This window comes from Phoca vitulina, unplaced genomic scaffold (assembly GCF_004348235.1).
Source record: "Phoca vitulina isolate PV1807 unplaced genomic scaffold, GSC_HSeal_1.0 scaffold42, whole genome shotgun sequence".
NCBI classification, from domain to species: domain Eukaryota; kingdom Metazoa; phylum Chordata; class Mammalia; order Carnivora; family Phocidae; genus Phoca; species Phoca vitulina.
The window spans coordinates 7,560,563-7,583,443 of NW_022589745.1; the positions used below are offsets into that span (position 1 = coordinate 7,560,563).

Below are 22,881 nucleotides of genomic sequence, written 5' to 3' on the forward strand. Positions count from 1 at the left end.
AGGGAATGCACCTTGAGACCAGGTGGAGGGAACAGCAAATGCAAAGGCCTTGAGGCTAGAACATGCTTTGGCATGAATGAGGTATTCTCTTTCCTCAATAAGCTCACAGTCTGAGGGAAAAATACAAGTAAATGATGTTGTAAAAGCTGAGGTCATAATAGAAATAGGTTAAAAATTGGTATCGGAATGCAAAAGGAAGAGTAATTGTTGGGGGCTGCGACGTGCATCTCTGAAGAGGTAACTTGTGAGTTGGGCTTTGGAGGTTGAGTAGAAGTTTGCTGGGCAGCCGAGGCGAGCAGCCACATGGATGAACCAGTGTTTTCAGAGGCATGAGGTGTGTGGGGAGAGCCATGCACAGTTCCCCCTCCTATTGCATTAGCAGCTTCTTCGAGGGAAAGAGCGGTCTCTTTAGGGTTTCTCTCTCCTTTTCTCCACCTTTTCCTTTCTCCCAGCCTCATTGAGGGCATTTCAACCTGTGCTGAGTGGAGGAAAGCTCAAGACAGGGAGGGGAGTTCTGTGTTTCGGCCAACTCCCTCTCTCGCTCCCTCCCTCCCTCCTTTTATTTTTTTAAGCTTTTGGGGAGTCATGAGGATTTAAGCTGCTGGGGATGGGTGCAGAAGTTGAGAGGGTTTTCAGTGGGATTTCTCAACCAAAGGTCACTGGCCTGGAGCCCATCCAGCTGGTAAAACTGGATGCAGCAGGTTTTCAGGAAGCCCTCTGAAAACAGGTTCCTGGAAGTCAGCAGGCTGAGTTTGGATCTGGGCACACCCTGTCACTATCGGCTCCAGAGGGGCCTGCCATGGACCGCCTCTGTCCCCAGATCTCACTCGGGCTTCGGCTGTTCTCCCTCGAGAACACTTTCTACCCTCCTGACCTGGGCCATCATTGCTGCTGGCCTCTAGGAAAGTTCTTGAAGCTGCTGGAAATAGAAACTTGTGGACTCATGTAAATGCCATGATCTTTCATTCCTGGGCACCGAGGAGGGAAATAAAGAGCGCCTCCCCCAGCTGGGTCGCAGTTAGCAATGGGCCTGTAAATAGGGTGCTGATGAGCTCCAAGAGTCCCTTTTTGGTAGCCCCAGATCTGCAGTGTCCCAAGGATCTACCGAGGGCTGAGCAGCCAGTAGAAATAGAATATCGACCGTGTTCATACGTCATTGTAGCTTTTCTAGTAGCCACATTAAGAAGGTAAAATGAAACAGATGAGATAGTGTCACCAACATGATTCATTTAACCCACGATATCGCAAACGGTGTCACTAGTCATCCCACATGTAATCAGGATAGCAAAATCATCATGAGATATTTTACATTATTTTTATGTGGTAAGTCCTCAAAAGCCAGTGTGTATTTTATTCTTGGGGCACATATATGAATTCAGACGGGCCACATTTTATGTGCTCAATCGCCACATGTGGCTGGTGATTACTGACTTGGACAAATCTAGTTTATAGACAGAGAAACTGAGGCACCCGCGACGTGGAGGAGGCGTGGCGGGGGGCGGGGCCGGGAAGGCGGGGTCTCCAGCCGGGTCCCCAGGAGTCAGCCTGCCTGCGCCCTCTAGCGTCCTCCCAGCCGTGTTGCAGCCTGAGCCGCCCCAAGCGTGCTGTTCCTGCTGGGGTTCTGGAAGGTGTCACAGACCCCCTGGGACAGGACTGACCCCTCCTCAGAGCAGCTGCACTAGAAGCCCAGGCTGCCTGCAGCTTGCCTCTCACCCACTTCCTTGGAGAAAAGAAGGACAAATTCTCAGCATTTGTCCATTTGTTAATGGGTCACCAGGAGAAAGAACGGCTCGGGTCTTGTGCTGCACGAGGAACAGCACAAAGTGCCTGTTTTCTGCTGGTCCCTTCGGCCCCGACTTTCCTGTTCGAGCCCAGACAGAATAAGTGCTCGTTGCCAAAAGAGCCGTCTGGTCCCTTGAAGTTCAGATTCACTGCGGATGCCCCTTCAGCCTCATCCTGAGCTGGGGCCTTTCATAAGGACTTGCTTCCTCCCGTCTTTCCCATCGTTTTCCCTCCGAGTGTTTGTAAGTCGGCTTGGCCCAGTGAGCTGTGGAGATCCAACCTGATGAAAGCATTTTAAAGCAATCACTGAAATGTCAACCCATGCCATCAGCCGGTGTGGAGCTGTGATTAATGACACATTCGGTACTTGGTTCCCCGGAGCCTCACCGAGCAGTTGGTATAACTGTGCCATTAAAAAGGCTTTAATTTGCAGGTGATGCCTACTTTGGGTTGAATATTTTCATAGGGCTCCCAGCTACATGTTTGCCCCCTTTTTTTTTGTGAACAATTTAGCACATTAAGAACAATGGAGTAACCGAGAGCCAGAGAGATGGATGGATGTAAGCGCTACATTAACTGTCTCCCCATTCTGCCATTACTGGGAATTAAAATGTGATTTTGATGCATTCAGAAGGCTGTTGCCTGTCTGATCCGAGCCCTGCTTGGTCATGAAGCTTTTCAAGCCAAGTGAGAGGTGGCTCTGATCCCGAATTGATGACCCTTCCTGGCACGCCCATTCTTCACCCCATCTGTCAGCGGAGAGGAGAGTAAGATTTTCTGGTCTACAGATGAAGGATGGGTGTGTGCCTGGGCGCCGGGGCTGGGGGGCCATTTCTGCTGAGAAACGGGGGTGGTTGCTTTGTCTTTGCAGAAAGGCTGGCTTGTTATCATCCATCTTCCCAGCCAGCCAGTCGTCAATAATGGTTCCTTGGCTTAATTAGTAACAGAGGGGTCACCGTGCATGCAGCATTCCATCGTCCCGGGTCCCTGAGAGGCGTGCTTTGGGCTGAGAGCCTCCAGGAGAGAGCTAAAATGAGGCTCTCTGTATTAACTGTTTCGTTTGTGTCTTTGGTAAGCACATGTGAGCTGGCCCAGGAAGGGACTGGCAGTGCATGAGGGGCTATATTTCGTCTTCACGGGCCCCACTTCATGGTGGGGGGGGATACCAGCTGGGAGCACTGTGGTGGCCTCCATCACTGCCCATGGACCTGGGCAATGAAGGGGCCCCGGGGAAGGTCGCAGACAAGCACGTGCCCCATGGAAACCTCATTTGTCTCTAAGATGGAGATAACATTGCACCCTCCCAACCTGGCCAAGCGTGACCCCCATCTTCCCAGCACCTGGAATCTGCCTAGAAGTGGCGTGTGGGGGTCGACCTCCAGTGGCTTTTTTGTTTTTGTTTTTGTTTTGTTTGTTTTAGTAGGCTCCGTGCCCAGGGTGGAGTCCAGTGTGGGGCTTGAACTCACAACCCTGAGATCAAGACCTGAGCTGAAATCGAGTTGGACGCTTAACCGATGGAGCCGCCCAGGCGCCCCGACCTCCAGTGGCTTTTAAAGTCCTCCTTATCGTTCAGTTTTTTTTTTTTTTTAAGATTTTTTATTTATTTATTTGAGAGAGAGAGAATGAGAGAGAGCAAGCACATGAGAGGGGGGAGGGTCAGAGGGAGAAGCAGACTCCCTGCCGAGCAGGGAGCCCGATGCGGGACTCGATCCAGGGACTCCAGGATCATGACCTGAGCCGAAGGCAGTCGCTTAACCAACTGAGCCACCCAGGCGCCCTATCGTTCAGTTTTGATTCCACATGCTGTCTTCCTAGGCAGACTGCCTAGTCCCCCCACCCCTGTGGGAATGAATGATTCCTCCTTGGAGCACCACCCCCATCCGTAGGCACCTGTGTCGTAAGCAGCCCAGAGCACTGAGAACCAGGAGGTGCATCCCTAGGCATTCAGAGGGCCCGATGGACTCGAGTAGATGCATAACCACTGTGAGCCCAGCCTGGCGCCAGGCCCTGAGAACGTGCTGAGGGCAAGGGTGCCTGCACTTCTGGGTTTGGGCTTTTGGGGAGCAGAGCACCGGCTTGGGGACACGTGCGGGCAAGCATCAGGACTCAGGACACAGTGCGGGTGTGGTGAGGCACACAGACTTGTAGACCACACATTTCCGGAATATTCCAGGGAATGCTGTACCCCCTTCCCGGACTCCTTTGCCTTTCTTGGGAGGGGTCGCTGCTTGTGATGAGAGACTCCCCCACCTCGAATATAGACACGGGAATCTTCAGCCTGGGACCTCCAGACCCAGGGATCTTAGACTGTCAGACCAGGAAGGGACCCTAGTCCGGGAAGGAGGCCCTCTCACCGCACACAGCCCTCCCAGGAATGCCCTCCACCCCCGACTTGGAAGCACTTTGAGAAGGAGGGGCTGGGAGGGGGGAATCTCAGTCTTGCGGGTCAGCTTCAGGGACACACGTGGAAAGGAGCTGGCAAACCCGGGCACACCGCCGAGCCCTCTGCCTGTGACCTTCCAGCTTTGGGTTGGCCGTACTGGTCCCTCTCCCTAATCTGGTACTGTCCTTTCCATAAACATGTGTTCTCTCAGGCAGAGGAGGTGTTGGGGGTTTGGAATTTCTGTGGCACCTGAAAGAACATAAATCACAGATACATTCTGAGGCAAACCGATAGCAGCATTCTGAGCGGTGATTTGGTCTTCAGTGAGGGGAGTGGATTCTAAATCCTGAGCCCTCAGAGCCTAGAACTTGACAGAAAGCCGCTTGTTTCCATGGTGAAGGAGATAGGATGCCAATCAGGGTAAAGGATGTGCCATTAACGATCCAAGGTGGCCTGGGGAAGGTGCTGTTCGTGACCACATGGCCCTCCCGTGGACCGGCCTCCCCCCGGCTGCCTGCAGCAGGATGTGGGCCAGACAGCCCCGGGCCGAGTGCTGCCTGTGCCCCCAGAGCCTGTGGCGGGTCGGGAGGGAGGCTGTGGGGACCTCCGGGTGCCTGGCCCCCCACAGACACTAATGGCACTTGCTGATCGGGTCACTGTCCAGGGGCAGCCGAGTCAGCGTCCCAGGGCTGTCGTAACCAAGGAACACAGACCGGGCAGCTTCAAAAACAGGAATTTATTTTCTCACAATTCCGGAGGCCAGAAGTCTAAGATCAAGGTGTCGCAGGTTTGGTCCCTTCTGAGGCCTCTCCTTGGCTCGCAGACGGCTATCTTCTTGCTGTGACCTCATGTGGCCTTCCGTCTGTGTCTTTTTTCTTTTTTAAGATTTTTTTAAAAATTTATTTGAGATAGAGAGTGAGAGAGAATGAGCAGAGGGAGAGGCAGACTCCCCGCTGAGCAGGGAGCCCGACGTGGGGCTCGATCCCAGGACCCAGGGATCATGACCTGAGCTGAAGGCAGCCGCTTAACCGACTGAGCCACCCAGGTGCCCCAGCCCTCTGTGTCCTGTAAGGCACCTGCCACATTGAATTAGGACCCACTCCAGTGACCTTACTTTGCCTTAATTACCTCTTAAAGGCCCCGTCTCCAAATCGAGTCACATTCCGAGGTGAATTTGGGGGCCCTGGTTCAGTCCAGAATGGCAGCTGGCCCGCCCTGCTCACTCTGAGCCCCTCCCACTGTGCCCCGTGCAGTATGACGCGCCCCCTTTGAGGACACGGGGACACACGCTGCTGGTGGGAACAGCGCCAGGTCCGGACGGACGAAGTGAAGAACGAGGAGGAGCAGGTGCAGAAGGTAGCATCCGAGGCTCGGGCCCACTGCGTGCGTGGCTCTGCCGCCCTTGAAGCCTCGGCGGGGAGGTCCCGCGGGAGAGACCTCAGACTAACTGTGGGTGTTCTGCCCCCTCCGGACGCTGGCTAGGACACGCCCACAGTTCGAGAGGAGCATGGCAAATATCAAGGCTTTGAGAGCAACTAAACTGATTAAAGGGTTGGAAAATGAGTCTGTTTCAAGCCCAGGCGCCTCGGACCTGGAAGTGCTCAGTCTTCAGGCTGTCCTAGGTCTCATCCGGGAGCCCCGGGGCGGGTGCTGCCCAGTGCTCTGCAGACACAGAGGTGGGTCTGCCGGCAAGAAGCCACACAGCGAGTCACCCCGCATGGGGGGGGTCTCGGGCCACCTGCCGGGTCAGCTGACCTTTTGCAGTCCAAAATTTGCAGTTCAAAAGTCCTACGTGATAGGACCTGGAGGAGGCCGGGAGGCTGTTTAAAGAGAGCAGACAGAAGCAGGGGTGCGACTAGCAGGTTAATAGAGGGATCCTCACGGGAGCAGAGAAAGCACATGGGAGTTGGGGCGGAGGAGAGTTCCCTGGGGACAGAGAGAGCGGAGGGCATCCGTAGCCCTGAGCTCCGAGGGCTCTCTCTGCCACCTGGCTTGCCCGATCAGTGGCTTCTGCAGGGTCACCTTTGGGGGGCCCACCCAGCACCAGGGGCCTCCTGGACTCCTTGCTCCCCCTGTGGGTGTAGACGTGTGCGCGCAAGAACATGCCCTCAGGAGGCTGGCATGGGCAGGAGGTGCCTCAGTGGGGGAATCAGCCTCAGGGGGCGGATCTTGGGGTCATGCCCGAGGCTGCCTGGATCTGGTCCCCACCTTGGAGTTCGGGTGGGAGAGCCTGTGGATGGACAGATGGACGGGCAGAGAAGGATGGGCACCTGGCCTAAGGCCCTGGCAACACCCACGTGGCTTCTCCCCGTGCCCTCAGCTCCTGTCCTTGGGTTTGGTGGGCAAGGTGCTCTGGCTATGGTGCTGAGCCCTGGGGTCTGTCGTACTCGGCTGCCCTAACAAGGTACCACAGACCGGGCGGCTTAAACAGCAGGAATGTTTTCCCTCGCAGTCCTGGAGGTGTGGGCAGGGTCATCTGAGGGATGTAGGGAAGCACCTATTCTAGCTTCTGGAGGCCTCCCGTGTTCCTTGGCTGGTAGATGGCTCTGTCTTCTCCCCACCTCTTCACATGTCTTCCTTCTGTACTATTTCCAAATGTCCTCTTTTTGTAAGGACACCCCAGTAACCTCATCCTAACTTGATCATTTTCGGAGTCCCCAGTTCCAAATAATGTCCTGTTCACAGGCATTAGGGGTTAAAACCTCAGCATCTTTTTTTGGTTGGGAGGTCACAGTTCAACCATAACCTGAGTGTGCCTGAGGAGACAGACCTGCCATGCTGGGCTGTCCTGGGCGCCCAGCACCACCCTAGTCCTGGGGCACATGGCCCTGCCCGCCCAGCGGGGCTGTCTGGGCATGGAGCCATCCCAGTGCCCCACCATCAGGTCCGCCAAGGGGACACCTAGAAGGACCCGGGAGCTGGTCTGGGTGGGGCCCCGAGAGCATGGCAGAAAATGCAGAATCAAGAGGCAGCCACACCTCCAAATCTGGCCTGGAGCTTTTTTCCACAGGACAGAGGTCTGATCTGCACCTTGGTTGTTTTTCCTCTTCCATCAGACACTGATTTTCACATTCACCTTTATTTTTCACGTAGAAATCAAAATGGTCATAAAAAAAAGAAAACTCTTATTAATGAACTGAGTTTCTGAAGGGACCAGAAGTTGAATCAGCGACGTGTGAACGCCAGGACTTTTTTGGGCCTCCCAGAGCGTGCCACCCCAAGTCCCAGGGGGGGTCAGAGAGCTGGCTGGTGGAGGCGTGGGGTTCCCCGATCTGTACATGGTGGCCTGGACCTCCTGTGACCTCTCAGCTCCTGTGGAATGGAGATCATGTGTGTCCTCGCAGGTTCCTGGTGACCTCGGGTGCGCAAGGACAGCTGCCCCAGTCCTTAGACATTTGCTGGCTTCCACATTTTAAGATCAGCCTATAGGTAAGGGCAGAAAGTAGAGATTGTAAACCCTGACACTGTGAAAAGAGTGGTTCTCGCAACAGAAGCTGATAAGGAAGGAAGGCGGGGGGATCCATGGCTTGATCTTATGGAGAGGGAACCAAGAATAAAGTTGCTTGGTCAAGAAATAGAGGTTGGGCTATTTTTATTTTTGTTTATTATTTATTTATTTATCTTTAAAGATTTTATTTATTTGAGAGAGAGTGTGAGTGAGTGCATGAGCAGGGGGAGGGGCAGACGGAGATGGAGGGGCAGACGGAGATGGAGAAGCAGACTCCCCGCTGAGCAGGGACCCTGGGATCACGACCTGAGCTGAAGGCAGATGCTTAACGACTGAGCCTCCCAGATGCTCCCTCTATGAAAATACATGCACAGAGTTCAACATTTTAAAGTTGCCAAAGGATTTACAGTAAAAACTCCCCGTTCGAACCTTGTCCATCAGCCACCTCTCTCTGGGCAACGCCATGTCCAAATAGGACCTTCCAGACACAGAGACACGCACATATACATTGTTTTCTCTTTTTCACGAATGGTAGCAAACTCTTTGTGCTGCTCTACACTTTCCCTTTTCACTTGAAAGTACATCCTGGTTACTGCTTCTCGGTTTGCACAGCTGGAGTATCTTTAGCTACTCCTCCAAATGGGAGAACTGGGCGTTTGCAATTTTGAAAGACATGCCCAGGCTGCCCTCCGTAGAAGTCAGGAAAGGAACTTTATATAATTTAAAGTCATAAAAGGGCGCCTGTGTGGCTCAGTCAGTTAAGCGTCTGACTCTTGATTTCAGCGCAGGTCATGATCTCAGGGTCGTGAGATCGAGCCCCACGTCAGGCTCTGCACTCAGCGGGGAGTTGGCTTGAGATTCACTCCCTCTGTCCCTCCCTCCCCGCTCGCGGATGCTCACTCTCTCTCTCTCTCTCTCAAATAAATAAATAAAATCTTAAAAAAAAAAAAAAAGCCATAAGGATAACAAGTAAAAACAGGGATATGTATTATAAAGCTAATAAAACCCAGGAGGGGGCAAAGGAGGACGTGCCAGGGAGAAGAGGTGAGCTGTATCTGTTATCTTTCCTAATGGGGATGCAGTGCGTACTGTTCAGAGTTTATAAATACAGAAGCAGTTCAAAGTGGGCACCTGGGGACTGGGGCAGGGGACATTTCACTTTGTCTCGTCTTCTGTGTGCTTAAAAGGCAACGACTACCGTGTTACTGTCAGAGCCGGGCCAGGAGATGAGGGGAGGTGACAGCTGGGTTACTGTCTAGCAGCGACGTCACTGCGGGTCACTCCTCTGTCTGGCCGTGCGGGGACCTACTGTGGGGAGCAGGTTCTGCGGTATTTTACTGGTCACATTCGAGACATCGTGGGCCGCCCGGTGCTAATTCTAGAGCCACCCGACCCCTACGCCCTGGCCCCGGGGAGTTTCTCAGAGGCCCTGTAGAGAGGGGACTCCTTCAAAGTTTCTGGACACCTGTTCTGAAAACAGAATGAGGTGCCTACGAACCACAGGGTCAGGGGTGCACTCAGCACAGCAGGGACTCTGCCGGGAGCGGGTGAGGCTCAGGAGCGTGAGGATGAATCCTCAAGTCTTCTACAGCCCCGGTGAACACCTCATTCCACTGACTGCAGTTGCATCCCTCCCCATTTCCACACTCTCAAAGTCAGAGTGTGCCCACGAGCGGTCCCCCTTCCCGCAGGGCGTCCTAGGCGGGCTGAGCCCTCCCGGGCTGGTGGCGGTCTCTCCGGCCACGCCCCCCGCTGACGCCCCCGTCCTGCAGGTGTGACCGGCCGCCGCGATGGGCAAGCAGAACAGCAAGCTGCGGCCCGAGGTGCTGCAGGACCTGCGTGAGAACACGGAGTTCACGGACCACGAGCTGCAGGAGTGGTACAAGGGCTTCCTCAAGGACTGCCCCACCGGCCACCTGACCGTGGACGAGTTCAAGAAGATCTACGCCAACTTCTTCCCCTACGGCGACGCGTCCAAGTTCGCCGAGCACGTCTTCCGCACCTTCGACACCAACGGGGACGGCACCATCGACTTCCGGGAGTTCATCATCGCGCTGAGCGTCACGTCCCGGGGCAAGCTGGAGCAGAAGCTCAAGTGGGCCTTCAGCATGTACGACCTGGACGGCAACGGCTACATCAGCCGCAGCGAGATGCTGGAGATCGTGCAGGTAGGGCCCCGCACCCCGGTCCCCGCTGACGCCAGCCACTCCCCGGCCACCGCTTGTGAAAGTGACCACCTGTCACCTGCCCGGGAGGGTCCTCGCCGTAGGAATGCGAAGACCCAGTGTTTCTGGATCAGGCCTGGGCTAAGGGCTTTGATCTGTTTTGTTCTTCACAACCCTGTGGGGGGGCGGGGGGCGGTTCCTTCTCTGCATTTCACAAAGTCCGAGGCTCAGAGACGTGATGTCCTAAGAATTTACAGAGCTGAAAATGATAATGGAGAGGTCCCTTGATTCTTGCAGAAGGCACCTACTAAGACCTTCTCGAGTCCCCGTATTTGAGAATGCGACACACGGCATGTCACGTCCCCAGGAGCATGCCGTGGTAAAGGAAAACTGAAATATTAGTGGTCGTGGAATAATAAGGTCTGACACGGAAGGACCACCTCTTCGTGAGACCTTTTTTCCTCACCTTCATGCCTATCAACAGCTCTGGCAGGTGAGGCTGTTTTCCAGAAAGAAACCAAGTTTTCTTCACTTCACTGGGTGCCTGGGTTTGTGAGAGAGTAAAGAACCCCAGACCTGCTCCCTGGTGCCCCCCAGTGCCCCTACTCCTGGAGCCTGGGGGATTCGGTTCTAGGATTCCCTCAGAAGAGGCGTTGTCTACATGTAAGGCACGTCTCGGCTCAGGAGCTAAGTCTTGAGCAAAGAGCTTCAAACCCATGAACTCCTAAACCAGCTGCAAATGGCCCGAGGAGTGACCAGCCCATTTCCGTAATAGGTGGTTCTCACACAGAATAAATCAACACGGGTTTGGGGACCTCTGTGGTTCAATTGTCACTTCTGGTTCTTAGCTATAAGAGGTGATAGAAATAAGAATTCTGTCTCCCTGGAATCCTACCTTCCTGTCGCCCCTTTCGCAAACGGGCATGCCTATCACTGGCTGAGAAGACCGGCCTGGCCAAAACTGGGACACGCCAGTGGGATTCTTCAAAACAGCATGTACGGGGTAGGGGTGGGCGCCATACCTGTCCAAATGGGATCTGGCTGCTAGGCGCCCACACCCGTTCCCAGACCCTGAGACCCTTCCCCATGGCCTCTCAGCCTGCCGGGTGGGATTCTCACCTGCTGTACCTTTCTCAGCATGGAATGGTGTTTTAGGTACTTCCGAAGTCTGTCAAGACCTTGGAGGGGCCGCTGCTGCCTTTGGCTCTGCACTTGGATGTGCTGCGTGGCCCAGTCCCAAGAGGATGTCCTGTCCCAGGGAGACGCACACTGCCTGTGCTGTGAGGTGCTCTGAAGAGGTTCTCCATCCTGGAGAGACCTGTGCTATCTGCCGGTCCTTTCTGGGGCTTGTGATGTGGTTCTCCCTATGGGTTTCAGGGACAAAATCTTTCTTGTTCTAAAGGGAGGTCTAACAGTCACAGAGTAAAATGCTCACAGCTGTGTGCAGTGTGGTGGATCAGGTACACATATCCCTGTATGACCACCACCACCCTCGGTGACTTACAGACATTCCCAGCCCCCCAGAAGGCTCCCTCAAGTTCCTTCCCGGGCACTATGCCGCCTGCCACCCCAGACAGCCCCCAGTCTCAGCGCTGTCACTGTGGTGGTGTTTTGCCTGCTCTTGAGCTTTACGTAAATTGGTCTGGCTGCCTTTGCCCAGTGTGCCATCTGTGATAGCCACCGTGGAACATTCTAGAAATGTTCCTCTAGAAAGCTGAGGAAGGGTCTTGAAGGCTGCTCGCATCTCGACCTCTTCATGCCTTGCTGTGACCTGGGTGGAAGCTCACACCTGCCCCATCTGCTCAGGAACATTCCAGAATCTCTGAGCACATGCTTCTACGTGTCTCTTTGCAGGCTATATACAAAATGGTGTCCTCTGTGATGAAAATGCCCGAGGATGAGTCCACTCCAGAGAAACGAACGGACAAGATCTTCAGGCAGATGGACACCAACAATGACGGTAAGGAGAGTGTGTGTGTGTGTGTGTGTGTGTGTGCGCGCAGGGCTACTGAGAGCAGAGGTATGTTTGGAACACTTCCCTTTCCCTCAGCAGCTCCTCAGGCCTCCCCCAGCTCCCCTCTGGATTTGTGCAGCCAGGACAGCTGTCCTGAGGGAAGAGGCAGGATTCAGAGTCAGGGAGACCCTGACTCTGTCCTCAGGACATACCCTGTCTCCCCTGAGCCCTAGTGTCCTTGCTTCTTAAGCAGGGGAGACTGTCAGCCTCATGGATGTGTCTCAGGGAGGGGGAGGCAGGGGTGCTGACGGCACCTGGGCCCTGTTTGGGTTGGGGGGAAGGTAAGGATCAAGGGTCCTGGATGGTGGGGCCCTTGCTGTCATCCTGAGACAGCAGGCTCCCCAGTGGCCCCCGGGGGCTCTGTTGGGGCGCCTTCTCAGTGAGGCTCTGCAGGATCCACGTAAGAGCAAGCAGCCACGACCTGGTGGGTCCAGGCCTCCTGCCGGCTTTGTCAGGTGCAGTCCCAGAGTCAGGTCTGATTTGCTTTTGAACAATAAAGAAATGGGACATTTAGAATAGAAAAGGAAATACCCCCTGGGTTGTGCTGGAGACGAAAAATAAGCTAATGCAGGAGGAAATGCTCTGTAAACTCTGAAGTGCTTTTGGCAAATGAGTTTAAGGACCGCGCCAGCCCAGGGATGGGGTTTACTGTGTGAGCACCGGCGGCTGAAGGTACATTGGACGCACCAGACAGCACGGGAGCAGTTTCCCAAACACGGTCGTGTGTAAAATCAGACAGCCTTGTGCCTGGCATTGCCCTTGGGCTGACTTAAAACCTGTCCTTCACCCTCCAGGGTAGCAGGGCGCAGGTTTCGGGTTCCGACGGACCTGCACCGAGTCTTGGCTCTCCTCAGCCTTGGTTTCCTCCTCTGTGAAACGGGGGTCACAAATTCAGGCTCATGTGGTTGTGAGGATTCAATGAGACCATGCCCAGAAAGCTGTGAGCACAGAGTCCTGGGCGCTGCGCTCTCGACCCCTCTCCCCTGCCTGAGCCTGCACGACCCCGTCCCTTTGGAGGGCCAGCAGGGCCGTGTCTTCCCAGCTTGTCGGGGAACCTGAGTCTGTGCCCAGTGGGGCAGGGCACCTCTGTGAGCCCCAGTGTGCATCTGTCCCCGGGCCTCGGGGAGGGAAGGGAGGGTCGATGTTGGAGAGATGAGGGTGAAGGCAGGGGTGCTCAGGGGCACCCCCTCTTGAGGGGGCTGCTCAGGAGTGGGCAGGGCCCTGCACTTTGTCTCACCTTCCCTGCCCCCTCCACCCAGGGGTCGGGAGTACCTGGCGGGTTTCCTCCAGCACAAACCTTTCCTGTTCACACCCCTCCTGGCTGTACGTATGATGGGAGACTGGCCGAGTGCCAGGAACACGCTGACCGCTGCCCGACAGACCCAGACCAGAACCCCCAGGGCCCCTCTTGCCCCCCGTCGGCCCCTCACCTGCCCCGCTGTCTGCCAGGAGGAGGGGGCTGTGCTTTCAGAAGCTTCTCGATCTGAGTGGTCAGAGTCGGGGGAGTGGCGGGTAAAAGTCGCCACCAACCATAGGAGAGAAACAAAGCCCAGTAGCCCCTCTGTGTAAGCAGAGGGTCCCGGAGAATTTCTCCTCCTTTGAAGGGGTTGCTTCCCAGACCATCCTTGAGCCCCGGTGTTGTTTAGTCTCTGCTGGGGCCAGCCCACCTGCCCCCTGCTGGGGGCCGGGAGGAGGGGGTGTCCCTCCCTGGCAGTGGGCTGGCGGAGGTCTCTGCCTGGGGGCCTCTGGATCCCTCTCCTGGCTCCCTGGTAGCAGCCCGCTGGGCGCGTCCTCCAGGCCAGGCTGCGGCTGAAGATCCTGAGCCGTGGAAGATTGGTAGCTTGCCCGTGGCGGCGTGGCCCGTGGCGGCGTGGCGCAGGCCACGAGCTCCTTAGCCCGTTTACTGCCGTCCCGCGGGGTCAATGTCACCACGGCTTCACAGCTGCAGACTCCCCCAAGGCATGAGCCCGCCAGAACAGAGCCAGCTTCAAACCTAGGTCCTTCCCTGTCGGGGGTGGGGGGTCCTGGGAGAGGGACCGCCGAGGAGGGCCCGTGGGTGTCCCCAACATCAGCTCCCCCAGAACTCACTTCAGTTTTCAAACCCGCTTTCCTACTCTTGGCCCTAGCAGTAATGGGGTCACAGCTTTGTTACCTAAAGCCTGGGGTGGCTTCTAAAAGGATTTACATTGTCCCACAAGCCACAGCCCCTGTCGTACGGGGGGTGTGTCCTTTAAGTTGCCCGATGCTTTGCCGTGAGCCGTGAAAGCGAAAAGGGATTTTTCCAGAAATGTGTGCAGAGTGAGTGGAGCCTCACTTTGGTCCAGCTTCGGGAAGGTGCGAGACTTAGAGCAAAGGGGGCGTCCCCCGACAGGGAAGGGACCTCTGGACGCGCGAAGACCGCGGAGCACTGGCTGAGCCCCGCCTCTCCTTTCTCCCGTGCCACAGGCAAACTGTCGCTGGAGGAATTCATTAAAGGTGCCAAGAGCGACCCCTCCATCGTCCGCTTGTTGCAGTGTGACCCCAGCAGTGCCAGTCAGTTCTGAGGGGCCGGGCGTCCTGACAGCGGCAGAGAAACACGGGCTCGTCTCGCCGTCTAAGCTTTGCTTGCACAGGTGGATGCCTCCTCCACCATTCCTGCTCTCGGCCGGGGCCCAGGCGACACGCGGCACCTGCCCGGCCCGGTGGCTGTGCCTCCCTCCTCCACCTGGCCTCCTCCTGCCCCCCCCCGGCCCCCCCCGGGCGCCCCCCCCCCCCCCGGGAGGTGTTTCCACACAGGCCTCACAGTTCTGGCTCCTGGGGCGTCCTCCCGCCCCAGGGAGCCCCGAGAACACCGCTGAGGACATGGATGGGGCTTCTAAGATGGAGACAAGGCCAGCTGTTGTATGTTGTGACGGCAGGTGACTGTGGGCAAGGTGGGGACGAGACTGGAGGGAGAGTAGACGGGCAAGCCCTTCCCGTGCATGGCTCCACCTCGCTCGTGGTTTCCTCTGACCAAAGCTGCTTGCACGTATAGATACCGTGGTCTCCTTCCTTTTCATGTATAAATTATGCCTCTGGTGAAGTGAAATGTGCCGTGTAGGTCCCGTATTTCATGACTCCGTTGCCTGTGAAGCGTGGTTCCCCCCGTGGCCTGTGATCCGCCCCCGAGCCCGGTTATTTTGTGGTATTTATGCGCTCTCTCGATCTGCCCGTTTCCAAGGAAATGCATGCGTGCCCAGTGCCGTGGAGACCGTCCCGTCCATGTAGTGAACGTAGGCATCTGTGTAAGGTCTGTCCTCCTTGTTGATTGGTCTGGCATTTCCTGTATTAAAAATGATCAAATAAATGGAATTCTCCGAGTTTTGTGTTGGCCCGTGAGAGCCCCCGGGTTGCTCAGGACCCTCGGGTCAAGGTAGACTCAGCAGGGCCGGTTGCTGTCGGTAAACTCGGCCCCTCTCGTGTCCCTGTGTCTATAAATCTTGTGCAGCCTGCTCTTCAATATCTGCCCCACTCGTGCCAAGAAATACTCGTGGAAATAAAAGGTGACCGTCCCTGGCAGGTTTGACTCTCAGGCTTCTGCCTGCCTCCCTCCCCGCCTGTCCCACCCTGCCCCCATTTGATCAGCAAGGGAGCAGAACAGCACATGCTCTGCGAGGACAGAGCGGGGACCAGGGCCATCAGCACGGGCCGGGAGGGAAACCTGGTTTCTCAGGCTGTGGCCGGAGGGACACCTCTGGTCCCAGCCTCAGAAAACCGAACAGAGGTTGCTTCTACCATAGGATGTTTGTCTCACATGTCGAGAAGTCCAAAGGCAGCGTGCTGTAGGCTTGGCTAATCCAGCAGCTGGAGAGAGCATCACTGGGGCCACCCAGGTTCCCTGCACCTTCCCCACCACCCCCGCCCCCCAATCTCACATTTAGCTTTTGTCCTCACACTTAACCTTCTCGGGGTCCCCACAGTCCAGCTGACACAGCATTCCACAGGCAAGAAGAGAAGCAACCCTGTCTTCCTCATCAGCTTCTCTTCCCATTGGCTGGAACCCAGGTCAGTACCTTGGTGGGGGTGTGAGGTGACCGTGACTGGCCAGTCAAGATGTACCCTTGGCTGAGGAGGGCTCACCTGCCCCAGAGGGCACGGCAGTGGGAAGGGCTGGACGGGACTGGAGTTCTGTTTCCGAGATGGGCACCAGCAGTCTCACCTGCCTGCCTTGGGCTGTGGGACCTCTCAGAGCCTCGGTGTCTTCGCTGGTGGAAGGGGTGAAATGGAGAGGCGGGTGATGGAGGTAAGTGGGCAGAGCATGCAGCTCAGAGCCTGCCTCACAGGCCGTCAGGGACCGTGGCTATTTTGTTAGTAATCTTGTAAGATACATGCCTCTGAGTAGGAACACTGAGCCGTCTGCAAGTGCCTAACGAGCCAGCGGTACTAGCGGAGGCTGGGTCACGGCGCAGCTCCCTGCGTACCCACAGCTGGGGGCCTCGGTGGGCAGCACCCTCCATTGCTAAAAATGGCAAGATCATGCCTTGACATCTCTGCCTGGCCCAGGGGGGTCTCCCCTCCCAGTGAGGGACTTGAATTTTACAAAAAAGGTTAAATCAATACTGCTTGTTGGGGAGGGCGTCAGCGCTTGGAATGGGTTGGGAGGAGCATAGATGGGAAGGACTGCTGGAACAGGATTCTCCAGAGAAGCAGACCCAACAGGAGATCTACATACACACACACACACACACACACACATTGATTATTAGGAATTGGCTCACATGATTCTGGAGGCTGAACAGTCCCAAGATCTGTAAGCTGGAGCTCCGCCCAGGAGAGCCGATGGCATAATTCAGGAAAGGGTCTGAAGGCAAGAGGTCAACATTCCAGTTCAAGACCCTCAGACAGAGCAAAATTTCCCTTAACTGAGTCTTGCTCTATTCAGCCCTTCAACGAATTGGCTGAGGCCCACCCACATTGGGGAGGGCCATCTATCTGCTTTACCCAGTTGACTAACTGAAATGTTAATTTCATCCAGAAATACCCACATAGACACACCCAGAATAATGTTTAACCAGGTATCTGGGCCCCCATGACCCAGTCAAAATGGTACATAAAACTATCAGGGGCACCTGGGTGGCACAGTTGGTTAAGCGTCTGAATCTTGGTTTCCCGGCTCAGGTTGTGATCTCAGGGTTGTGACATCGAGCCCGCATCCGGCTCCGCGCTCAGCACCAAGTCTGCTTAAGTTTCTCTCTCCTTCCCCTGCCACTCCCCCCGCCTTGTGCTGCCACTCCCCCCGCCCTTGTGCTCTCTCTCTCCCTCAAATAAATAAGTAAACCTTTAAAAAAAAAAAACAAAAAAAAAAAAAACACCAAGAAACTATCACAAGTGCTTCTGCCTAAATGTGGAAGATGTGGGTCTGGGGGTCCTCGACCCTGCCCCAGCAGGAGCTCACAGAAGTCAGTGTGGCCATTCTCTAGGGAGTCCACTGCTACCTGAGAGCGAGGGGAAGTAGCCCTAAAGATGGTATCCATATGCCAGGAAAGCTCAGCTCATCCAAGGAGGAAAGAACCCACAATTGAACTCAAAACTGGTCCCAGCTACCTTCCCAGTAAGAATCCTCTTATCTTGGAGCAGGCTCTTCTGGAGCAGATTGTAAGGTCTCCTGTCCCTCCCTGGTAATTTGCACTACAGGCCCGGGCCTGCCCCTTTTTCCCTGCGTCCCCATCCTCCTATGAGGGTCTCATCCTGCCTTCTCCTTGCCCTGGGGAGCCCAGACCCTCTGCCATCCTGTATGGGCACCTCAAGTTGGTTCAAGTTCCTTAGGAGTTTCTTATGTATCCCTCAGACTCTAGACTGCAGACCTAATAATGTATGTGTCTAAAGTAGGCCTTCTAGAAAGTGACCCTGATCTGGTCTGCATTTCCTGTGACTCTGCCCAGGACCCGTGTGGTCCTGCCCAGAAAACACAGGATCCCAGTGTGCCCCAGGGGCAGCTCAAAGGCTGTGGCTCAGCTCTCCATTCCTCCTGTGGACTGAGCACCCCTGCCCCAGCACGATGTCTCCATGGACCGTTCCAGTTCTGACACCCCAGCTCAGTGCCCCCCCCCCCCCGGAGGAAATACAGCAATAGGAACAACTCCTGAAGTAGGAACATGTTTCGAAGCCCTGGGATGTGGAGGGGAGAGTGGGGAGGTTGGGGTGTGATGTCCAAGGCCGTTCATCTGGGTAGGCCATGGTCAACCCCCGTGAGGGCAGTGCTAACCCCCCCTTACTCTGAACCCTGGCTTTTCATTATTGCAGCCTCAGGCTTTCTCTGGGTGGGCCGGCCTCCTCGGTGGGAACCAGCATTAAGCCAGCAAAACGTGAGCCCGCGTTTGCTGAGGGCTTCCTAGGACGGATGCTGTTGAATGTACTAATGTACGCGTCCCATCAGCCTGCAGCCGGGCATTACTACCCACATGGATCCACTGGGGTATAGGGCAGTCACTTGCCCCAGAAAGGAGGGGCAGATGTGGGACTGGAGCCCGGGATAAGTTCCCAAGGACCCAAGTTGGGGCTCCTCCTAATTACAGAATGGTCTCAGGGAGCTGAAGCCACCTTCAGGGCCCCACGTGTCTGGGGAAATGCAGGGGCGCGTCCCTAAGTAGGGCTCAGCGGGGGCCGCATTTGCGGCACCCAGGCCTGATCCCCGGCACCGGCCGAGGGGCGCCCTCCCCGCAGGCCCGTTCTCAGGGCCTGGCTGGCGCCTCCGCCGCTTTCCCTCAGGCCGGATGCCCTGGGGGGTCTGCGTGGAGTCAAAGCCCTGCGGCTCGGCCTTCTCCTTGGCTCGGGGGACATCCAGAAGGCCTGTCAGAAGAGAAGGGGTGAAGGCAGAGTCGACGTGGGAGACGCAGTGGTGCGGGAGCCCGGGGAGCCTGGGCCTGGAGGGAGGCGTGTTTACGGAGCACGCGCTCCAAGGGCGAGCTTGGGCCACGGCCGTGCGGGACGCCACGCAGGGCGCGGGGCCGGGGGAGCCATGCGGTGAGGGCCGCCTGACTCGCGCAGGCACCTGCGGAGGAAAGGCAGCTGCCCCCGGGGGGCGAAGGGTGGGCCTCTCCCCCTCCATCACCCCCGGGCTCTTCCCAGCAGCTTCTGAGGCTTTCCTGGGGGCTGGGGGGCGTCCCTGGGCTCAGACCCAAAGGAGAAACGTCTCTGAGGACCCGCCCGGCCACCCGACTCCTGCAGCTCCCGACAGGGCACACTTGGGCCCATCCTGGCCCGTCTCCCCTGCCCGTGGCATGGGTGTGCCCCCCGCTCGCGCGCGCACGCACTCCGCGCGCGCACACTCCGCACCGCTGCTGCGCCCGGGCCGCACGGCTCCTTTCGTGGTGCGCATGCTCCACCTGCCGGCCACTGGCGGAGCCCCGGGAGGGGAGCGGACTGGCCCCACAGCCCCACCACCGGCTCCCAGCTCTCTACGAGCCATCAGCCAGGCCCCTCAGGCTCGCTCAGGTCCCAGAAGTCAGTAGCAGAAGCAGAACTAGGCCCCAGACGGTGCCCCTGCACTGTGCGTGTGCGCGCGTGTGCGTGCGTGTGCGTGCGTGTGTGTGTGTGCGCGTGCGCACTGTGTGTCTCTGTGTGTGTCTGGGGACCAGCGGTGTGGTCGGCGCCCGAGCCTCTGCAGATGGGGATTTGGCCGGTCCAGGCTGGAGCGTGCGTCTGTCTGTCCGTGTGGTGGTGTCACGGACACACGGCCAGGCACGTCCTGGGCAGAGACCAGCCGGCCCAGTTTAGGTGACAGTAGCCCTCCCTCCTCCTCCTCCCTGAACCTCATGCTCACCCACACTGCGGGCCCTTTCTAAGACTACATGCAAATGTCCCTTCGTCCAGAAAGCCCTCCCCGCCTCCCCCCAGACAGTGCCTGTAGCCCCCCGCGCCCGCTCCCCTCACTCCCAGCGCTGCTTCCCTCACATGGACCTTATATTGTCCATCCATCTCCTTCCGGTCCCCTTTGCCCCTGGATCCAGTGCCAGGCCCAGCGTGGGATTAGCGGCTGGGGAATGATGACTGAGACTCGGCGCGCGGCCCATCCCTACTCCCTGGAGCTGCACCACGGCGGCCCTGGACCCCGAGGCAGAGGTACGGGTCTCAGCTTGGCCACTGAGGAGCCCCGTGACCCTGGACAAGGCCCTCCCTGTCCTCTCCTGCACATCGGCTGCCAGAGGGAAGGGCTGCAGGGCCTCGGGGTCGGGTGAAGCCACCCCCTGGGTCGACATCTGCCCTTCAGGCTCTCCAGCTCAGAGCGAGGGCTACCAAAGGGCTCCTCGATCCTCCGGAAGTGGGGGCCATGGGACCAGAGCCAGGGTTAGGACTGGACCCCCCACCCCCGTGGGGGCAGCTCTGGTGTGGGAAGAACGTGGGCCTGGGACCATGTGAAGATGGGGATGACACTGGTAGCCTTAGGTACCGATGCGTGGAGACAGGCAGGGACCTGGACCCCGGCTCCAAGGAGAGCGCAGTGGGTGGGGGATCCCCTGAGAGCAGCGCCCCTCTGCCTCTCCCACCCCCACACTGCAGCAGGGAGGCCGAGCCTCAGCGTCACCGTCTTACAGGAGAGGACAGGGAGGGCCTTGTCCAGGGCAAGTGGGGCAGTGGGCAGGGTCACCAGGTCACCTCCGGAGGTGGCTGGGGGTGTTACCCACTCCGGACAGGCGAGGGCGGCAAGGCTGTTCACAGGGCTGGTGCAGCAGGTGTGAGGCAGGAGGGGCGACAGCTGGGCTGGGGGATGGGCTTCACCTATTGGGGCTCAGGAAGAGTTTTGGGGGCAGTGGCCTGGTCTTGGCCCAGGCTGCATGGAGCCCCTTCCTCAAAGCCCCAGATCCACTGCTGTGGCCGGCCCTGGATCTCCATCTGAGCCAGAGCATGTCCTGTTCCCACGGCCCTCCTGGCACAGTCAGGGCTCTTCTGGGGCCCTGGTCAAGGGTTTGCTGAGTGACTGTGTGACCTGACAGTTTGGTCACAGCTCCCCCCTGAGCAGAGGAGCCTAGAGCACGAGGTGCTGCTGCCCCCTGGTGGCTGCAGCCAGGAGGGCGGTCTCAGGCTTGGGGTGCCGATCCCCAAGGCCTCCCTGCCCGGGTTCAGAGCCACTTGGGCCTGCCTCATATAGCTTTCTGTCCCTGTTCCACTTGTCAGATAAGGAGACTGAGGCTCCGAGGAGCACCTGACTTTCTGTGGGCCACACAGTGCCCAGAGGCTGAGGCTGGGCTCCTGATACCCAGGACTCGGAGGCCTTTCGATAGTGTTGCCCAGTTAAATTTCAGTTTCAGACAACGAATCTCTGTCCCACGCAGAATCTTCTATTTTTATTTGCTGAGTCTGGCAGCTCCCCTTGTCAAGCCAGGGAGCTGAGTGTGCACAGTCCCCGCGGCGGGTCAGAAGCTGCAGGGGCCAGGCCACCCCCAGGGCCCCTCTGCTCATGACCCTCCCCATTCTAGTCAGCAGAGAGGATGAACAATGGAACAATCCTCCGCTCCCAGAAAGAGCAGCAAGGACGTCTCAGGCGTTTTCCCTCAGGGCACTACATTCGAAAGTCCCTGACCCTCCCTCGGAACAGCCGCCAGGGAGGGACTCGAGGGACTCAAAAGCCTCGGAGTCCCTCGCTTGTAGGGGTCGGCAGCTACGGTGGGGCCCTGTCACTGGTAGGGAGGCAGGGGCTGGGTGTGCGCAGCTCCAGGCGCCCACTGGCCGGGGCTCAAGGCCACGGGTGCTGCTGCCGGCCCGAGTGGGAAGGAGACCGAGGGAGAGCGAGGGCCCGAAGCCACGTCCCCGGCCACGTTCTCGCCACGGCTCTTTTTCTTCAGTGAGTGACCGGGACCACAGACTGGCCAGGGAAGCGGACACCTCCTTCCTCTTAGGTCCTCCCGACTCACTGGCTCCCTTAGACGAGTCACTTGGCCTCTCTGGCTTCAAGTTCAGCAACGTCTTTGTAGGCTAGGAGCGCCAAGTGGACGTGGGAGCCACGTGGCCTGCCTCTGCCCACCGCCTGCCATGGGACGCGAGCGTGATCTCTGTAGTAAGATCAGTGATGCGGACACACGCAGAAGTGCTGTGCAGCCTCCTCAGGCCCCGATGCTCCCCCCACCCGTGCATCGGTTCTTCCGGAAAGGCCCCGTGCACACGGGAATGCGCGTACACACACGCACACACACACACAGCACACGACACGCTGCTCCTCACCCTGCTCGTCCGCACTGTGGCTGGGAGGCGGGCCCCATGAGCTCCTGCCGGTGCGAGCGGCCGCGGCCCCGGCCCTCTGTCGTCTTGCCTGTCCCTCTCAGTGGACACGTGGCGTGTTTCCAACGTGTGCTGTGAACAGTGCAGTGAAGAGCCTGTGAGGGGGTTTCTGTCAGGAAATCCTTACGTAGCTGCATCAGTTTGGGTTGTGGTTTTGCCCAGTGGCCTCCGAAGAGATCACCCCCACGGTTCCCTTCCCGTCCAGCGTGAGCACGTCTGCTTAGCCAGCGGCCGAGGGAACCCCTCCATCTGCCCACCTGACATGGGGTAGTCTGTTTTCATGTGCGTTTCTCGAGTTTGGAAGTCTCACACTCGGACTTTTCTGTAAATCCGTTTGTGACTTGTCTACTTTCTATTATATTGTCCTTTTATTGACCAGAGCCTTCCAATATTTAGAAAGTCAGCCCTGGGCTCATGTGGTTCTGTTTGTCCCTTACCTTTTTGACTTCAAATGTGTTAATTTTGTGTCTGCTCTGTTACAACTCTCACCGATGGACTATGTAAGGAGTTGGGGAGGCTCTTCTTGCGCTTTCCAGGCGTTGGCCCAGTTTCCCCACACTACCCCATCTCTGGAGTGGGGGGGGGGGCCCTACGATCCGTATTCAGAAGATGCTCCCCCGAGTGAACTGAATGCAGGCTGAGACCACTGCCTTCATCTTGGACCAACAGCTTGAGAGCCCCGGGTCCCTTCCCATGGGGGGCCTATCTGGAGTCTCCAGCACATTCAGGAGGAAGATTCACCCGCTGCCTGGTGGAGGCCCTGAGCCACAGTCACTTCACACTCTAAGTCTGGAAGTGTCCGGTTTCTGTGAATGACTAGACAGTGCCATTTCTTTTTTTTTTGAGAGCGAGCGAG

At 57.3% G+C, this 22,881-nt stretch overlaps 1 protein-coding gene across 3 annotated transcripts in view; it reads left to right on the forward strand.

The window, feature by feature from the left end:
* The window catches only part of HPCAL1 (hippocalcin like 1), a 107,965-nt gene extending 93,442 nt beyond the window's left edge, over positions 1-14,523 (forward strand). For all 3 annotated transcript variants that reach the window (XM_032430043.1, XM_032430042.1, XM_032430044.1), the window contains exons 3-5: positions 9,386-9,781; positions 11,633-11,738; positions 14,238-14,523. In XM_032430043.1, coding sequence (XP_032285934.1) covers positions 9,404-9,781; positions 11,633-11,738; positions 14,238-14,335 — 582 coding nt within the window. In that variant the 5' untranslated portion in view covers positions 9,386-9,403 and the 3' untranslated portion in view covers positions 14,336-14,523. The remainder of the gene's footprint in view (positions 1-9,385; positions 9,782-11,632; positions 11,739-14,237) is intronic.
* Positions 14,524-22,881: the final 8,358 nt, after the last annotated feature.